At 53.4% G+C, this 18,930-nt stretch overlaps 1 protein-coding gene across 2 annotated transcripts in view; it reads left to right on the top strand.

Annotated features, from left to right (window-relative positions):
• The window catches only part of LOC138296905 (phosphofurin acidic cluster sorting protein 2-like), a 617,149-nt gene that overhangs the window by 158,323 nt on the left and 439,896 nt on the right, over positions 1-18,930 (top strand). For both annotated transcript variants that reach the window (XM_069236419.1, XM_069236418.1), the window contains exon 2: positions 15,916-16,003. In XM_069236419.1, the coding sequence (XP_069092520.1) occupies positions 15,916-16,003 (88 nt within the window). The remainder of the gene's footprint in view (positions 1-15,915; positions 16,004-18,930) is intronic.

Here is an 18,930-nt window from a genome sequence, read left to right as displayed (position 1 = left end):
AGGTGAGGGGAGCAGTACAAGGCAGCAAAAGGACACAGGAATAAAGCAGCGGTCAGCGGTCTCACAGGGGCTGCGTGGCGGTGAGGGGAGCGACCTGCCTGGGAAACAGGGTCAGAGGTCGCTCTCTCTACCGCTGCGCGGCCTCCATATGAGTGGGAGAGGGAGGGAGGAGCAGCTGGGAGGTGGGAGCGGGGCGGCCAATGGGGTGCGAGGGGGGCGGAGCTACGGGACGCGGCGGCGGGAAACGGGCGGCGAGGGGGAGACGCGGTGCGCAGGGAAACAGAGATTTAGGACCACAAACTGGGCAGAAAAAGGTGAGGGGAGCAGTACAAGGCAGCAAAAGGACACAGGAATAAAGCAGCGGTCAGCGGTCTCACAGGGGCTGCGTGGCGGTGAGGGGAGCGACCTGCCTGGTAAACAGGGTCAGAGGTCGCTCTCTCTACCGCTGCGCGGCCTCCATATGAGTGGGAGAGGGAGGGAGGAGCAGCTGGGAGTTGGGAGCGGGGCGGCCAATGAGGTGCGAGGGGGGCGGAGCTACAGGACGCGGCGGCGGGAAACGGGCGGTGAGGGGGAGACGCGGTGCGCAGGGAACCAGAGATTTAGGACCACAAACTGGGCAGAAAAAGGTGAGGGGAGCAGTACAAGGCAGCAAAAGGACACAGGAATAAAGCAGCGGTCAGCGGTCTCACAGGGGCTGCGTGGCGGTGAGGGGAGCGACCTGCCTGGTAAACAGGGTCAGAGGTCGCTCTCTCTACCGCTGCGCGGCCTCCATATGAGTGGGAGAGGGAGGGAGGAGCAGCTGGGAGGTGGGAGTGGGGCGGCCAATGGGGTGCGAGGGGGGCGGAGCTACAGGACGCGACGGCGGGAAACGGCCGGCGAGGGGGAGACGCGGTGCGCAGGGAAACAGAGATTTAGGACCACAAACTGGGCAGAAAAAGGTGAGGGGAGCAGTACAAGGCAGCAAAAGGACACAGGAATAAAGCAGCGGTCAGCGGTCTCACAGGGGCTGCGTGGCGGTGAGGGGAGCGACCTGCCTGGTAAACAGGGTCAGAGGTCGCTCTCTCTACCGCTGCGCGGCCTCCATATGAGTGGGAGAGGGGGGGAGGAGCAGCTGGGAGGTGGGAGTGGGGCGGCCAATGGGGTGCGAGGGGGGCGGAGCTACGGGACGCGGCGGCGGGAAACGGGCGGCGAGGGGGAGACGCGGTGCGCAGGGAAACAGAGATTTAGGACCACAAACTGGGCAGAAAAAGGTGAGGGGAGCAGTACAAGGCAGCAAAAGGAAACAGGAATAAAGCAGCGGTCAGCGGTCTCACAGGGGCTGCGTGGCGGTGAGGGGAGCGACCTGCCTGGTAAACAGGGTCAGAGGTCGCTCCAAATCTATCCAGACATGGGAGAGAATCTATCCAGACATGGGAGAGAATCTATCCAAACATGGGGGAGAATCTATCCAAACATGGGAGAGAATCTCTCCAAACATGGGAGAGAACCTATCCAAACATGGGAGAGAATCTATCGAAACATGGGGGATAATCTATCCAAACATGGGAGAGAATCTATCCAAACCTGGGGGAGAATCTATCCAAACATGGGGGAGAACCTATCCAAACATGGGAGAGAACCTATCCAAACATGGGAGAGAACCTATCCAAATATGGGAGCGAATTTATCCAAACATGGGAGCGAATTTATCCAGACATGGGAGCGAATCTATCCAAACATGGGAGAGAATCTATCCAAACATGGGAGAGAACCTATCCAAACATGGAAGGGAATCTACCCAAACATGGGGGAGAATCTATCCAAACATGGGGGAGAATCTATCCAAACATGGGAGAGAATCTATCCAAACATGGGAGAGAACCTATCCAAACATGGAAGGGAATCTACCCAAACATGGGGGAGAATCTATCCAAACATGGGAGAGAATCTATCCAAATATGGGAGAGAACCTATCCAAACATGGAAGGGAATCTACTCAAACATGGGAGCGAATCTATCCAAACATGGGAGAGAATCCTTGGAAGGCGCCGGTGGAGGAACATCAGTGAACTGTTCCTATTCCGCTGGAAATTTTCTGTAAACTGATTCCGCGTTTTCCTCAAACCTGCAAGCGAGGTGCAGAGCTAGTGAGAGAGCTACACGCATGAGGGTGCATAAAGTCCTTAAGTACCTTAAAAGGTTCTTTGGAAGATTTAGCAGCTTTGGTTATTTGGTTGGAAATGGAGCTACGTCTGGTTTTCCTTGTGAGGGCCTGGTAATCAGAGTAGGTCTATAAGTCTTCAAGTCTTGAAATCAGCACCAGTGTTTCTCCAGTTTCCTCCACTCTGCCCTCCGCAGGCGTAAATCATTAGTAAATCAAGAGGCTTAGGGTCTTCCCGACGTGCACTTGGAAGTTTTTATGGGAGCAATTTTATCAAAGGTGGTTGACAGAGAGAGATGGTAATTATCCAATGGCATCTTAATATCAAACGCCTTTTCATTGCTTATCATTGGTCGGCTTTGTTGTCATTCTCATTTGTTTTATTTTGTATTCACCAGCTTGTGTGGTCTTTACCTCCTCTTCCCTGTGTTGGCCCCGCCCCTGGTGCATTGACACATTCCCTGTTTCATTCCACTGCTCACTTTAGAAGCATTACTTTTTTCTTTTGTGGTTAAGAAGGCTATGCGAGTGCATGTGTTTCCCAGCTGTCTCACTGGTGTACTTTTTCTCTCTCTGCTCTGTGGTGTCTGACGGAGGCATACGCCACCCCCTACTCCCAGCTCTGGTGACTACTCCCTGGTGTCTGAAGGAGGCACACTCCAGCCCTACTTTCATCTCTGGTGAATGCTCTGTGGTATCTGACGGAGGCACACGCCACCCCTACTCCCAGTTCTGGTGACTGCTCTGTAGTGTCTGATGCAGGCACACTCCACCCCTGCTTCTAGCTCCGGTGACTGCTCTGTGGTGTCTGATGGAGACACACTGCACCCCTACTCCCAGCTCTGATGACTGCTCTGTGGTGTCTGACAGAGGCACAATCCACCCCTGCTCCCAGCTCTGATGAATGCTCTGTGGTGTCTGACAGAGGCACACTGCACCCCTGCTCCTAGCTCCGGTGACTGCTCTGTGGTGTCTGATGGAGGCACACTGCACCCCTGCTCCCAGCTCTGGTGACTGCTATGTGATGTCTGATGGAGGCACACACCACCCCTACTTCCATCTCTGGTGACTGCTCTGTGGTGTCTGACGCAGGCACACTGCACTCCTACTCTCAGCTCTGGTGGCTGCTCTGTGGTGTCTGACAGAGGCACACACCACCCCCACTCTGTTGATACTACTCCTTCAGAGGGTCAAACTCCGGGAACCCGCACTGTGGTGTCTGAAGGAGGCACTCTCCTCCCCTACTCCCAGCTCTGATGACTGCTCTGTGGTGTCTGATGGAGGCACACTGCACCCCTGCTCCCAGCTCTGGTGACTGCTCTGTGATGTCTGATGGAGGCACACACCACCCCTACTTCCATCTCTGGTGACTGCTCTGTGGTGTCTGACGCAGGCACACTGCACTCCTACTCTCAGCTCTGGTGGCTGCTCTGTGGTGTCTGACAGAGGCACACACCACCCCCACTCTGTTGATACTACTCCTTCAGAGGGTCAAACTCCGGGAACCCGCACTGTGGTGTCTGAAGGAGGCACTCTCCTCCCCTACTCCCAGCTCTGATGACTGCTCTGTGGTGTCTGACAGAGGCACACACGATCCCTGCTCCCAGCTCTGATGACTGCTCTGTGGTGTCTGACAGAGGCATACACCACCCCTAATCCCAGCTCTGATGACTGCTCTGTGGTGTCTGACAGAGGCACACACCACCCCTACTCCCAGCTCTGGTGGCTGCTCTGTGGTTGTGAAAGGGCTGTGTTTCAGATGGCTGAAGTGTATCAGGTTGTAGAAGGGCTGTGTTTCCAGGGGCTGAAGTGTATCATGTTGTGTTTCTGATGGCTGAAGTGTATCAGGCTGTGAAAGGGCTGTGTTTCCGGTGGCTGAAGTGTATCAGGTTGTAGAAGGGCTGTGTTTCTGATGGCTGAAGTGTATCAGGTTGTAGAAGGGCTGTGTTTCTGGTGGCTGAAGTGTATCAGGTTGTAGAAGGGCTGTGTTTCCGGTGGCTGAGGTGTATCAGGTTGTAGAAGGGCTGTGTTTCTGGTGGCTGAAGTGTATCAGGTTGTAGAAGGGCTGTGTTTCTGATGGCTGAAGTGTATCAGGTTGTAGAAGGGCTGTGTTTCCAGAGGCTGAAGTGTATCAGTTGTAGAAGGGCTGTGTTTCCGGTGGCTGAAGTGTATCAGGTTGTAGAAGGGCTGTGTTTCCAGGGGCTGAAGTGTATCATGTTGTGTTTCTGATGGCTGAAGTGTATCATGTTGTGTTTCTGATGGCTGCAGTGTATCAGGTTGTAGAAGGGCTGTGTTTCCAGAGGCTGAAGTGTATCAGTTGTAGAAGGGCTGTGTTTCCGGTGGCTGAAGTGTATCAGGTTGTAGAAGGCCTGTGTTTCCAGGGGCTGACGTGTATCATTTTGTAGAAGGGTTGTGTTTCCGGTGGCTGAAGTGTACCAGGTTGTAGAAGGGCTGTGTTTCCGGTGGCTGAAGTGTATCAGGTTGTAGAAGGGCTGTGTTTCCGGTGGCTGAAGTGTATCAGGTTGTAGAAGGGCTGTGTTTCTGATGGCTGAAGTGTATCAGGTTGTAGAAGGGTTGTGTTTCTGATGGCTAAAGTGTATCATGTTGTAGAAGGGTTGTGGTTCTGGTGGCTGAAGTGTATCAGGTTGTGAAAGGGCCGTGGTTCTGGTGGCTGAAGTGTATCAGGTTGTGAAAGGGCTGTGTTTCCAGGGGCTGAAGTGTATCAGGTTGTAGAAGGCTTGTGTTTCCGGTGGCTGAAGTGTATCAGGCTGTAGAAGGGTTGTGTTTCCGGTGGCTGAAGTGTATCAGGCTGTAGAAGGCCTGTATTTCCAGGGGCTGAAGTGTATCATGTTGTAGAAGGGTTGTGTTTGCGGTGGCTGAAGTGTATCAGGCTGTAGAAGGCCTGTGTTTCCAGGGGCTGAAGTGTATCATGTTGTAGAAGGGTTGTGTTTCCGGTGGCTGAAGTGTATCAGGTTGTAGAAGGCCTGTGTTTCTGGTGGCTGAAGTGTATCAGGTTATAGAAGGGTTGTGTTTCCGGTGGCTGAAGTGTATCAGGTTGTAGAAGGCCTGTGTTTCCGGTGGCTGAGGTGTATCAGGTTGTAGAAGGGCTGTGTTTCCAGGGGCTGAAGTGTATCAGGTTGTAGAAGGGCTGTGTTTCTGATGGCTGAAGTGAATCAGGTTGTAGAAGGGCTGTGTTTCTGGTGGCTGAAGTGTACCAGGTTGTGAAAGGGCTGTGTTCCAGATGCCTGAAGTGTATCAGGTTGTAGAAGGGCTGTGTTTCCAGGGGCTGAAGTGTATCAGGTTGTAGAAGGCCTGTGTTTCCAGGGGCTGAAGCGTATCAGGTTGTAGAAGGCTTGTGTTTCCAGTGGCTGAAGTGTATCAGATTGTAGAAGGGCTGTGTTTCTGGTGGCTGAAGTGTATCAGGCTGTAGAAGGCCTGTGTTTCCAGGGGCTGAAGTGTATCATGTTGTAGAAGGGTTGTGATTCCGGTGGCTGAAGTGTATCAGGCAGTAGAAGGCCTGTGTTTTTTGCAGGGGCTGAAGTGTATCATGTTGTAGAAGGGTTGTGTTTCCTGTGGCTGAAGTGTATCAGGTTGTGAAAGGGCTGTGTTTCCAGGGGCTGAAGCGTATCAGGTTGTAGAAGGCTTGTGTTTCCCGTGGCTGAAGTGTATCAGGTTGTAGAAGGGCTGTGTTTCCGGTGGCTGAAGTGTATCAGGCTGTAGAAGGCCTGTGTTTGCAGGGGCTGAAGTGTATCATGTTGTAGAAGGGTTGTGTTTCCGGTGGCTGAGGTGTATCAGGTTGTGAAAGGGCTGTGTTTCTGATGGCTGAAGTGTATCAGGATGTGAAAGGGCTGAGTTTCTGGTGGCTGAAGTGTATCAGGTTGTAGAAGGGCTGTGTTTCTGGTGGCTGAAGTGTATCAGGTTGTAGAAGGGCTGTGTTTCCGGTGGCTGAGGTGTATCAGGTTGTAGAAGGGCTGTGTTTCTGGTGGCTGAAGTGTATCAGGTTGTAGAAGGGCTGTGTTTCTGATGGCTGAAGTGTATCAGGTTGTAGAAGGGCTGTGTTTCCAGAGGCTGAAGTGTATCAGTTGTAGAAGGGCTGTGTTTCCGGTGGCTGAAGTGTATCAGGTTGTAGAAGGGCTGTGTTTCCAGGGGCTGAAGTGTATCATGTTGTGTTTCTGATGGCTGAAGTGTATCATGTTGTGTTTCTGATGGCTGCAGTGTATCAGGTTGTAGAAGGGCTGTGTTTCCAGAGGCTGAAGTGTATCAGTTGTAGAAGGGCTGTGTTTCCGGTGGCTGAAGTGTATCAGGTTGTAGAAGGCCTGTGTTTCCAGGGGCTGACGTGTATCATTTTGTAGAAGGGTTGTGTTTCCGGTGGCTGAAGTGTACCAGGTTGTAGAAGGGCTGTGTTTCCGGTGGCTGAAGTGTATCAGGTTGTAGAAGGGCTGTGTTTCCGGTGGCTGAAGTGTATCAGGTTGTAGAAGGGCTGTGTTTCTGATGGCTGAAGTGTATCAGGTTGTAGAAGGGTTGTGTTTCTGATGGCTAAAGTGTATCATGTTGTAGAAGGGTTGTGGTTCTGGTGGCTGAAGTGTATCAGGTTGTGAAAGGGCCGTGGTTCTGGTGGCTGAAGTGTATCAGGTTGTGAAAGGGCTGTGTTTCCAGGGGCTGAAGTGTATCAGGTTGTAGAAGGCTTGTGTTTCCGGTGGCTGAAGTGTATCAGGCTGTAGAAGGGCTGTGTTTCCGGTGGCTGAAGTGTATCAGGCTGTAGAAGGCCTGTATTTCCAGGGGCTGAAGTGTATCATGTTGTAGAAGGGTTGTGTTTGCGGTGGCTGAAGTGTATCAGGCTGTAGAAGGCCTGTGTTTCCAGGGGCTGAAGTGTATCATGTTGTAGAAGGGTTGTGTTTCCGGTGGCTGAAGTGTATCAGGTTGTAGAAGGCCTGTGTTTCTGGTGGCTGAAGTGTATCAGGTTATAGAAGGGTTGTGTTTCCGGTGGCTGCAGTGTATCAGGTTGTAGAAGGCCTGTGTTTCCGGTGGCTGAGGTGTATCAGGTTGTAGAAGGGCTGTGTTTCCAGGGGCTGAAGTGTATCAGGTTGTAGAAGGGCTGTGTTTCTGATGGCTGAAGTGAATCAGGTTGTAGAAGGGCTGTGTTTCTGGTGGCTGAAGTGTACCAGGTTGTGAAAGGGCTGTGTTCCAGATGCCTGAAGTGTATCAGGTTGTAGAAGGGCTGTGTTTCCAGGGGCTGAAGTGTATCAGGTTGTAGAAGGCCTGTGTTTCCAGGGGCTGAAGCGTATCAGGTTGTAGAAGGCTTGTGTTTCCGGTGGCTGAAGTGTATCAGATTGTAGAAGGGCTGTGTTTCTGGTGGCTGAAGTGTATCAGGCTGTAGAAGGCCTGTGTTTCCAGGGGCTGAAGTGTATCATGTTGTAGAAGGGTTGTGATTCCGGTGGCTGAAGTGTATCAGGCAGTAGAAGGCCTGTGTTTTTTGCAGGGGCTGAAGTGTATCATGTTGTAGAAGGGTTGTGTTTCCTGTGGCTGAAGTGTATCAGGTTGTGAAAGGGCTGTGTTTCCAGGGGCTGAAGCGTATCAGGTTGTAGAAGGCTTGTGTTTCCCGTGGCTGAAGTGTATCAGGTTGTAGAAGGGCTGTGTTTCCGGTGGCTAAAGTGTATCAGGCTGTAGAAGGCCTGTGTTTGCAGGGGCTGAAGTGTATCATGTTGTAGAAGGGTTGTGTTTCCGGTGGCTGAGGTGTATCAGGTTGTGAAAGGGCTGTGTTTCTGATGGCTGAAGTGTATCAGGATGTGAAAGGGCTGAGTTTCTGGTGGCTGAAGTGTATCAGGTTGTAGAAGGGCTGTGTTTCCAGGGGCTGAAGTGTATCATGTTGTAGAAGGGTTGTGTTTCTGATGGCTGAAGTGTATCAAGTTATGAAAGGGCTGTGTTTCTGGTGGCTGAAATGTATCAGGTTGTAGAAGGGTTGTGTTTCTGGTGGCTGAAGTGTATCAGGTTGTAGAAGCACTGTGTTTCCAGGGACTAAAGTGTATCAGGTTGTAGAAGGGCTGTGTTTCTGATGGCTGAAGTGTATCAGGGTGTGAAAGGCTGTGTTACAGATGGCTGAAGTGTATCAGGTTGTAGAAAGGCTGTGTTTCTGATGGCTGAAGTGTATCAGGTTGTAGAAGGGCTGTGCTTCTGGTGGCTGAAGTGTATCAGGTTGTAGAAGGCCTGTGTTTCTGGTGGCTGAAGTGTATCAGGTTGTGAAAGGGCTGTGTTTCAGATGGCTGAAGTGTATCAGGTTGTAGAAGGCCTGTGTTTCTGATGGCTGAAGTGTATCAGGTTGTGAAAGGGCTGTGTTTCTGGTGGCTGAAGTGTATCATGTTTTAGAAGGGCTGTGTTTCCGGTGGTTGAAGTGTATCAGGCTGTAGAAGGCCTGTGTTTCCGATGGCTGAAGTGTATCAGGTTGTAGAAGGGCTGTGTTTCCAGGGGCTGAAGTGTATCAGGTTGTAGAAGGGCTGTGTTTCTGATAGCTGAAGTGTATCAGGTTGTGAAAGGGCTGTGTTTCCAGGGGCTGAAGTGTATCAGGTTGTAGAAGGGCTGTGTTTCCGGTGGCTGACGTGTATCAGGCTCTAGAAGGCCTGTGTTTCTGGTGGCTGAAGTGTATCAGGTTGTAGAAGGGCTGTGTTTCCGGTGGCTGAAGTGAATCAGGTTGTGAAAGGGCTGTGTTTCCGATGGCTGAAGTGTATCGGGTTGTAGAAGGGCTGTGTTTCTGATGACTGAAGTTTATCAGGTTATAGAAGGGCTGTGTTTCTGATTGCTGACGTTTATCAGGTTGTAGAAGGGCTGTGCTTCTGATGGGTGAAGTGTAACAGGTTGTAGAAGGGCTATGTTTCTGATGGCTGAAGTGTATCAGGTTGTAGAAGGGCTGTGTTTCCAGGGACTAAAGTGTATCAGGTTGTAGAAGGGCTGTGTTTCTGATAGCTGAAGTGAATCAGGTTGTAGAAGGGCTGTGTTTCTGGTGGCTGAAGTGTACCAGGTTGTGAAAGGGCTGTGGTCCAGATGCCTGAAGTGTATCAGGTTGTAGAAGGGCTGTGTTTCTGATGGCTGAAGTGTATCAGGTTGTAGGAGGGCTGTGTTTCTGATGGCTGAAGTGTATCAGGCTGTAGAACGCCTGTGTTTCTGATGGCTGAAGTGTATCAGGTTGGGAAGGCCAGTGTTTCTGATGGCTGAAGTGTATCAGGTTGTAGAAGGGCTGTGTTTCTGATGACTGAAGTGTATCAGGTTGTGAAAGGGCTGTGTTACAGATGGCTGAAGTGTATCAGGCTGTAGAAGGCCTGTGTTTCTGATGGCTGAAGTGTATCAGGCTGTAGAAGGCCTGTGTTTCCGATGGCTGAAGTGTATCAGGTTGTGAAAGGGCTGTGTTTCCAGGGGCTGAAGTGTATCATGTTGTGTTTCCTGAGCATGGAGCCTGTCATGGAGACAGTGACATACCAGTGAAGTGACTGAAGTTGGCACAGTCACACACAGGGACTTGTGTGTGCACACTGCCATTCTCTGACATTCACTGAGGGTCCCGAACATGCAGTCTGTCATGGATTTAGTGATACACTCTAGCCCCTCTCCATCTGACATTGGCCAAACGCCTACCTAAGAAAGCCAGCTGGTTCACCACCGAACTCCAAGAATCAAAGTGTACCCCCAGACGTTTGGAGCAAAAATGGAGGAACAGCCAAACCAGCTAAGACCTCGCCTCATTCAGAGCCGCAACCGCTGCCCACTGACGAAAAATTAAGAACGTTAGGAAGGTGCACTCTGGGAGCACATCAACTCCTCCGCACACAACTCTAAGGAACCCTTCTCAGTCATTAACGAGTTCACAGATCCCCTCCGAAGCCACCAGTATCCCCCGTCACAGGATCTCTGCAACAAACTCGCCACCTTTCTCCACCACAAGATCCAGGACATCTACAACAGCTTCCTCCTGGAAAATCCTGGCACTGGAACCTGTGACTGAGCCTCACCCCCAAACCCACCCAGACCATCCACAGCACCCTCCGAACCCAATGGACCCCTGACCGCCCCACACATACATCAGAGCCAGCACATCCATCGCTCCCGAGCTCCGGAACACTGTCAACTGCTCCATCAACACGGCACCTTCCCCGAGGAATAGAAATACTCCCTCTCCTGAAGAAACCTTCGGCCGACCTATCAGATCTAAAGAATTTCCGGCCCATCTTGCTGCTTCCCCACCTGCCAAAGTCCTGGAGAAAGCAATCAGCGCACAACTACAGAATTGCATCGAACCCGACAACTCCCTGGACAGCTCCCAGTCCGGCTTACGCAGCAACCACAGCACGGAAACCGGCCACCTGGCAGCCCCCAACGACATCCAATTACTCCTAGACTGCAGCCACACCGCAGCACTCATACTGCTCGCCCTCTCAGCAGCATTCGACATGCCACAGCACTCTGCGCACCAGACTCCACGACATAGGAATCCGCAGAAGACCCCTGGAATGGACCCAATCCTTCCTCTCCGGGAGGATGCAGAGGGTCAGACTCCCGCCCTACACCTTCAGACCCACAGGAGTCAACTGCGTAGTCCCCAAAGATCCTCACTGAGTCCACACTGTTCAACGTATACATGGCCCCTCTTGCTGCCATCATCAGAAGCCACGAAATGAACATTGTGTCATATGCCGATGACACACAACTCATCATTTCCCTCACCGAAGACCCGTACACGGCCAAAAGGAACTTCCACTCAGGAATGGAAGCCGTCGGCACCTGGATGAGAGAAAGCTGCCTCAAGCTCAACTCCGACAAGACTGAGCTCATCATCTTTGGAAATGCCACCTCAGCTTGGGACGACTCCTGATGGCCCACATCCCACAGCACCCCCCCTGCACCAACTGAGCAGGCCCACAACTTAGGAATCATCCTGAACTCCTCCCTATCCACTCGCTCAGACACTCTCAGGGACACGAACATGCAGCCTGTCATGGATTCAGTGACACACCAGTGAAGTGTGTGACACAATGAGGTAGTCACAGTCACACAAGGGACCTGTGTGCACACTGCCACTGTCTGCCACTCACTGAGGGCCCTGTGCATGGAGCCTGTCATGGATTCAGTGACACACCAGTGAAGTGTGTGACACACCGAAGTAGTCACAGTCACACACAGGGACTTGTGTGTGCACACTGCCACTCTCTGCCACTCACTGGGGGACCTGAGCATGGAGCCTGTCATGGATTCAGTGACACACCAGTGAAGTGTGTGACACAATGAAGTAAGTCCCACACAGGGATTTGTGTGTGCACACTGCCACTCTCTGCCACTCACTGGGGGACCTGAGCATGGAGCCTGTCATGGATTCAGTGACACAACAGTGAAGTGACAGACACACTGAAGTGGTTACAGACAGGGACTTGTGTGTGCACACTGCCACTCTCTCAGACACTCACAGGGACACGAACATGCAGCCTGTCATGGATTCAGTGACACACCAGTGAAGTGTGTGACACAATGAGGTAGTCACAGTCACACAAGGGACCTGTGTGCACACTGCCACTGTCTGCCACTCACTGAGGGCCCTGTGCATGGAGCCTGTCATGGATTCAGTGACACACCAGTGAAGTGTGTGACACACCGAAGTAGTCACAGTCACACACAGGGACTTGTGTGTGCACACTGCCACTCTCTGACACTCACTGAGAGACCTGAGCATGGAGCCTGTCATGGATTCAGTGACACACCAGTGAAGTGTGTGACACACTGAGGTAGTCACAGTCACACAAGGGACCTGTGTGCACACTGCCACTCTCTGCCACTCACTGGGGGACCTGAGCATGGAGCCTGTCATGGATTCAGTGTCACACCAGTGAAGTGTCTGACACGCTGAGGTAGTCACAGTCACAGTCACACACAGGGACTTGTATGTGCACACTGCCACTCTCTGACACTGAGGGACCTGAGCATGGAGCCTGTCATGGATTCAGTGACACACCAGTGAAGTGTGTGACACACTGAAGCAGTCAGTCAGTCAGAGGGGCTTGTGTGTGCACACTGCCACTCTCTCAGACACTCACAGGGACACGAACATGCAGCCTGTCATTGATTCAGTGACACACCAGTGAAGTGTGTGACACAATGAAATAGTCAGTCACAGACAGAAACATGGTCACAAACCACCACTTTCCCAGACTCGCACTCAGTGAGTTCACACACCAGCACTCACTGAGATGCGCACCCTCAGGAAACAGAACAGACCTCAGAACTAACATAAAACTATAAAATGTAAGAAATGTAACAGAAGGCACGTAGACCTGCAGGCTGTGACATCATACGTGACCTCATAAGTGACGGCGGTAGTCAGGTCTTATGCGGTGTCATATGCGGCACGAGGGGGGGGGTGGATTGTACCCGGCGTATCTCAGTGAGATTAGCTGGTGAGAGAGAACTGTGGTTGGCATTGAAGCTCTTGAGGGCAGGAGGTTGGGCGAGGAACAGGACAGATGCCCTTTTCTGCCCCCTCCTTTCACAGGGAGGGTCTGAGCAGTGTTTGGGGTGTGGGGGGCGGGACATTCACCTAAGTTACCATTCAGTAGGCACCGGTGGCTGGTGCCCATTCTCACACTGGCATCTTTGCTGAGACTGAAACAGCCATCAGTGGCATACTGTCCAGGGGAGCCCTGCTGCTCAGAGCTCAGCAGACACTGGGGGAACACTCCTTCTGTACCGGGCATTCAGCAGCAGCTCTGCTGGGGTGCACAGCCCCCCCACAGGAGGGATCCTCTCAGAAGAGGTGCAGGGGCCCAGCGCTGTGCCTCACTGTACCCCCGAGAGCACAGGAGCCCTCCTAGGAACTGAGTATTCACTCACTGCTAGGGCGTCTTGGTCCTGTCTGACTCCGGGTACTGCAGTGGTGCGGGTAACAGCGGTGCTATACTGTTAACTATAGGAGCCCTGCTAGGGAGAGGTAGTTCAGCCTAAGAGTACTGCAGTGGTACTCGGAAGAGCATGTACTATTCTGTTAACAGTACAGCAGCCCTGCTAGGGAGTGGTATTTCAGTCCAAGAGTACTGCGGTGGTACTTAGAAGAGCCGGTACTGTTCGGTTACAAGTACAGCAGCCCTGCTAGGGAGTGGTAGTTCAGTCCAAGAGTACTGCAGTGGTACTTAGAAGAGCCGGTACTGTTCGGTTACAAGTACAGCAGCCCTGCTAGGGAGTGGTAGTTCAGTCCAAGAGTACTGCGGTGGTACTCGAAAGATCCGGTACTATTCCGTTACAAGTACAGCAGCCCTGCTAGGGAGTGGTAGTTCAGTCCAAGGGTACTGCGGTGGTACTTAGAAGAGCGGTACTGTTCGGTTACAAGTACAGCGGCCCTGCTAGGGAGTGGTAGTTCAGTTCAAGAGTACTGCAGTGGTACTCAGAAGATCCAGTACTATTCCGTTACAAGTATAGCAGCCCTGCTAGGGAGTGGTAGTTCAGTCCAAGAGCACTGCAGTGGTACTTAGAAGAGCCGGTACTGTTCGGTTACAAGTACAGCAGCCCTGCTAGGGAGTGGTAGTTCAGTCCAAGAGTACTGCGGTGGTACTCGAAAGATCTGGTACTATTCCGTTACAAGTACAGCAGCCCTGCTAGGGAGTGGTAGTTCAGTCCAAGAGTACTGCGGTGGTACTTAGAAGAGCCGGTACTGTTCGGTTACAAGTACAGCAGCCCTGCTAGGGAGTGGTAGTTCAGTCCAAGAGTACTGCAGTGGTACTCGGAAGAGCCGGTACTGTTCGGTTACAAGTACAGCAGCCCTGCTAGGGAGTGGTAGTTCAGTCCAAGAGTACTGCGGTGGTACTTAGAAGAGCCGGTACTGTTCGGTTACAAGTACAGCAGCCCTGCTAGGGAGTGGTAGTTCAGTCCAAGAGTACTGCAGTGGTACTCGAAACATCCGGTACTATTCCGTTACAAGTACAGCAGCCCTACTAGGGAGTGGTAGTTCAATCCAAGAGTACTGCGGTGGTACTTAGAAGAGCCGGTACTGTTCGGTTACAAGTACAGCAGCCCTGCTAGGGAGTGGTAGTTCAGTTCAAGAGTACTGCAGTGGTACTCAGAAGATCCGGTATTATTCCGTTACAAGTACAGCAGCCCTGCTAGGGAGTGGTAGTTCAGTCCAAGAGTACTGCGGTGGTACTTAGAAGAGCCGGTACTGTTCGGTTACAAGTACAGCAGCCCTGCTAGGGAGTGGTAGTTCAGTCCAAGAGTACTGCGGTGGTACTCGAAAGATCCGGTACTATTCCGTTACAAGTACAGCAGCCCTGCTAGGGAGTGGGAGTTCAGTCCAAGAGTACTGCGGTGGTACTTAGAAGAGCCGGTACTGTTTGGTTACAAGTACAGCAGCCCTGCTAGGGAGTGGTAGTTCAGTCCAAGAGTACTGCAGTGGTACTCGGAAGAGCCGGTACTGTTCGGTTACAAGTACAGCAGCCCTGCTAGGGAGTGGTAGTTCAGTCCAAGAGTTCTGCTGTGGTACTCGAAAGATCCGGTACTATTCCGTTACAAGTACAGCAGCCCTGCTAGGGAGTGGTAGTTCAGTCCAAGAGTACTGCGGTGGTACTTAGAAGAGCCGGTACTGTTCGGTTACAAGTACAGCAGCCCTGCTAGGGAGTGGTAGTTCAGTCCAAGAGTACTGCGGTGGTACTTAGAAGAGCCGGTACTGTTCGGTTACAAGTACAGCAGCCCTGCTAGGGAGTGGTAGTTCAGCCTAAGAGTACTGCAGTGGTACTCGGAAGAGCATGTACTATTCCGTTACAAGTACAGCAGCCCTGCTAGGGAGTGGTAGTTCAGTTCAAGAGTACTGCAGTGGTACTCGGAAGATCCGGTACTATTCCGTTACAAGTACAGCAGCCCTGCTAGGGAGTGGTAGTTCAGTCCAAGAGTACTGCGGTGGTACTTAGAAGAGCCGGTACTGTTCGGTTACAAGTACAGCAGCCCTGCTAGGGAGTGGTAGTTCAGTTCAAGAGTACTGCAGTGGTACTCGGAAGATCCGGTACTATTCCGTTACAAGTACAGCAGCCCTGCTAGGGAGTGGTAGTTCAGTCCAAGAGTACTGCGGTGGTACTTAGAAGAGCCGGTACTGTTCGGTTACAAGTACAGCAGCCCTGCTAGGGAGTGGTAGTTCAGTCCAAGAGTACTGCGGTGGTACTCAGCAGGGATGCTGTACTTGTAAGAGAATAGTAGAGAGTACTCTGGGTGTCGGAGGACCTCTCACTATGAGCTGAGCGGAAGTGGAGCAGGTCACAGAGGGGTGTCCTGTTTGTGGTACCACAGTGGCAGGTGTGCAGCATTGCCAGCCTGCAGTACTCTGGAGCAAGCATCACACGGTGGGCCGGCTGGCACCCTTCCCTGCAGCGATGGCTGTTCTGCTCGCACCCCGCCCAGCTGCAGCAATCCTCTAAACTCCCCTAAACCAGGTTAATTTTATCCTTCCCCCCCCCCAGCCTTCCCTCAGCCCCCGAGCCGGCACCCTCCATTACTCCAGTCAATCTAACTAACAAACTCTCATATCCGCAACTCAAATTAACTCATAATAATACTAAAACTGTACTCCTTATTAAATTATACTAATCCATCACTAATTCTTGTTGGGTACCGGAGTAGCGTGCTACTCATCGAAAAGCGCTTCGACGCCTCGTCAGGGGTAGTAAGCGCTATATAAATACGATTACAATACAATACAATACACGTGGACATAGCGCTTGCGCCCGTATAGCGCCTCGCTAAGCTTTGCTTTGTGTCTCCTCCAGGCTCTGCAGTTTGACGCTGAAGAAGCTCACCGTGCTGAGGGAGCTGGACAAGGAGCTGAACTCTGTGGTCATCGCCGTGAAAATCCAGGTAAATGGAGCCCGGGAAAGCGGCTTAAAGGGGTGGAATTCTCCTGTCTGCTCTGCAGGTCAGGCATGGTGTTTGTGTCATTTAAAGCGCCGGTATCACCTCTCACACGGTCTCTGGGCGCTACATTGTCAGAGATAAGTAAACTGAGACCCCATCACTCCTGCAGTCCTCACCCGAGTGATGTTACCACACACCCAGCAGTCCGTGGCCCACACCCAGTCCGCGAGTGACCCAAGCAGAGGCCACCGGCGCTTTACAGACCACAGTAGCGCCTCCTGCTGGACACTCGTGGTACTGACTGATGATATTCAGTACTCTTAGTCCTACTCCTCACCATCCCAGTCTGTCCTTGTGAGGTGAGTCCCTCCTCGGACACACATCAACAGTGTGTGTGCAGGCCCCGCCCACCTCACCTGGGTCCCAGAACCAGGCTGGTACTCCTAGCATCCATCTGGCACTCACATCATCCTCCTGGCACTCCCAGCATCCTCCAGGCACTCCCAGCATCCTCCTAGCACTCCCAGCATCCTCCTGGCACTCGCAGCACACTCCCAGTATCATCCTGGCACTCCCAGCATCCTCCTGGCACTCCCGCATCCTCCTGACACTTGCATCCTCCTCCAGGCACTGTTAGAAGCCTGGAGAGAGGGGCAATGCCAGCATTCTCCTGACACTCTCAGCATCCTCCAGGCACTGTTAGAAGGCTGGAGAGAGGGGCACTCCCAGCATCCTCCCGGCACTGTTAGAAGCCTGCAGAGAGGGGCACTCCTAGCATCCTCCTGGCACTCACAGCATCCTCCTAGCACTCCCAGCATCCTCCTGGCACTCGCAGCACACTCCCAGTATCATCCTGGCACTCCCAGCATCCTCCTGGCACTCCCGCATCCTCCTGGTACTCGCAGCACACTCCCAGCATCATCCTGGCACTCCCAGCATCCTCCTGGCACTTGCATCCTCCTCCAGGCACTGTTAGAAGCCTGGAGAGAGGGGCACTGCCAGCATCCTCCTGGCACTCCCAGCATCCTCCCAGTACTGTTAGAAGCCTGGAGAGAGGGGCACTCCCAGCATCCTCCTGGCACTCACAGCATCCTCCAGGCACTCACAGCATCCTCCTGGCACTCCTGGCTCTCCTAGCATCCTCCTGGCACTCCTAGTATCCTCCTGGCACTCGCAGCACACTCCCAGTATCATCCTGGCACTCCCAGCATCATCCTGGCACTCCTGCATCCTCCTGGTACTCGCAGCACACACCCAGCATCCTCCTGGCACTCCCAGCATCCACCTGGCACTCCTAGCGTCCTCCTGGCACTCCCAGCATCCTCCTGGCACTGTTAGAAGCCCGGAGAGAGGGGCACTCCCAGCATCCTCCAGGCACTCCCAACATCCTCCTAGCACTCCTAGCATCCTCCTGGCACTCGCAGCACCCGCCCAGCATCCTCCTGGCACTCCCAGCATCCTCCTAGCACTCCTAGCATCCTCCTGGTACTCTCAGCACACTCCCAGCATCATCCTGGCACTCCCAGCATCCTCCTGGCACTTGCATCCTCCTCCAGGCACTGTTAGAAGCCTGGAGAGAGGGGCACTGCCAGCATCCTCCTGGCACTCCCAGCATCCTCCCCATACTGTTAGAAGCCTGGAGAGAGGGGCACTCCCACCATCCTCATGGCACTCGCTAGCATCCTCCTGGCACTCACAGCATCCTCCTGGCACTCCTAGCATCCTCCTGGCACTCCTAGCATCCTCCTGGCACTCCCATCCTCCTGGCACTCCTAGCATCCTCTTGGCACTCCCAGCATCCTCCTGGCACTCCCAGCATTCCCCTGGCACTCCCAGCATCCCCCTGGAACTCCGAGCATCCTCCTGGCACTCACAGCATCCTCCTGGCACTCATAGCATCCTCCTGGAACCCCCAGCATCCTCCAGGCACTCCCAGCATCCTCCTGGTACTCCCAGCATCCTCCTGGCACTCACCACATCCTCCTGGCACTCCCAGCATCCTCCTGGTACAGTTAGAAACCTGGAGAGAGGGGCACTCCCAGCATCCTCCTGGCACTCACAGCATCCTCCAGACACTGTTAGAAGCCCGGAGAGAGGGGCACTCCCAGCATCCTCCTGGCACTCCTAGCATTCCCAGGCACTCGCAGCATCCACCTGGCACTCCTAGCGTCCTCCTGGCACTCCCAGCGTCCTCCTGGCACTCCCAGCATCCTCCTGGCACTCCCAGCATTCCCAGGCACTCCCAACATCCTCCTGGCACTCCCAGCATCCTCCCTGTACTGTCAGAAGCCTGGTTAGAGGGGCACTCCCAGCATCCACCTGGCACTCCCAGCATCCACCTGGCACTCGCAGCATCCACCTGGCACTCCTAGCGCCCTCCTGGCACTCCCAGCATCTTCCTGGCACTCCCAGCATCCTCCCAGTACTGTTAGAAGCCTGGAGAGAGGGGCAATCCCAGCATCCTCCTGGCACCCCTAGCATCCTCCTGGCACCCCTAGCATCCTCCTGGCACTCCTAGCATTCCCAGGCACCCCCAACATCCCCCTGGCACTCCCAGCCTCCACCTGGCACTGGCAGCATCCACCTGGCACTCCTAGTGTCCTCCTGGCACTCCCAGCATTCCCAGGCACCCCCGACATCCCCCTGGCACTCCCAGCATCCTCTGGCACTGTTAGAAGCCTGGTTAGAGGGGCACTCCCAGCATCCACCTGGCACTCGCAGCATCCACCTGGCACTCCTAGCGCCCTCTTGGCACTCCCAGCATCTTCCTAGCACTCCCAGCATTCCCAGGCACTCCCAACATCCTCCTGGCACTCCCAGGCACCCCCAACATCCTCCTGGCACTCACAGCATCCTCCTGGCACTCCCAGCATCCTCCTGGCACTCCCAGCATTCCCAGGCACTCCCAACATCCTCCTGGCACTCCCAGC

Source organism: Pleurodeles waltl, chromosome 5 (genome assembly GCF_031143425.1).
Source record: "Pleurodeles waltl isolate 20211129_DDA chromosome 5, aPleWal1.hap1.20221129, whole genome shotgun sequence".
NCBI lineage: Eukaryota > Metazoa > Chordata > Amphibia > Caudata > Salamandridae > Pleurodeles > Pleurodeles waltl.
This window is presented reverse-complemented; position numbering and strand designations above follow the sequence as displayed.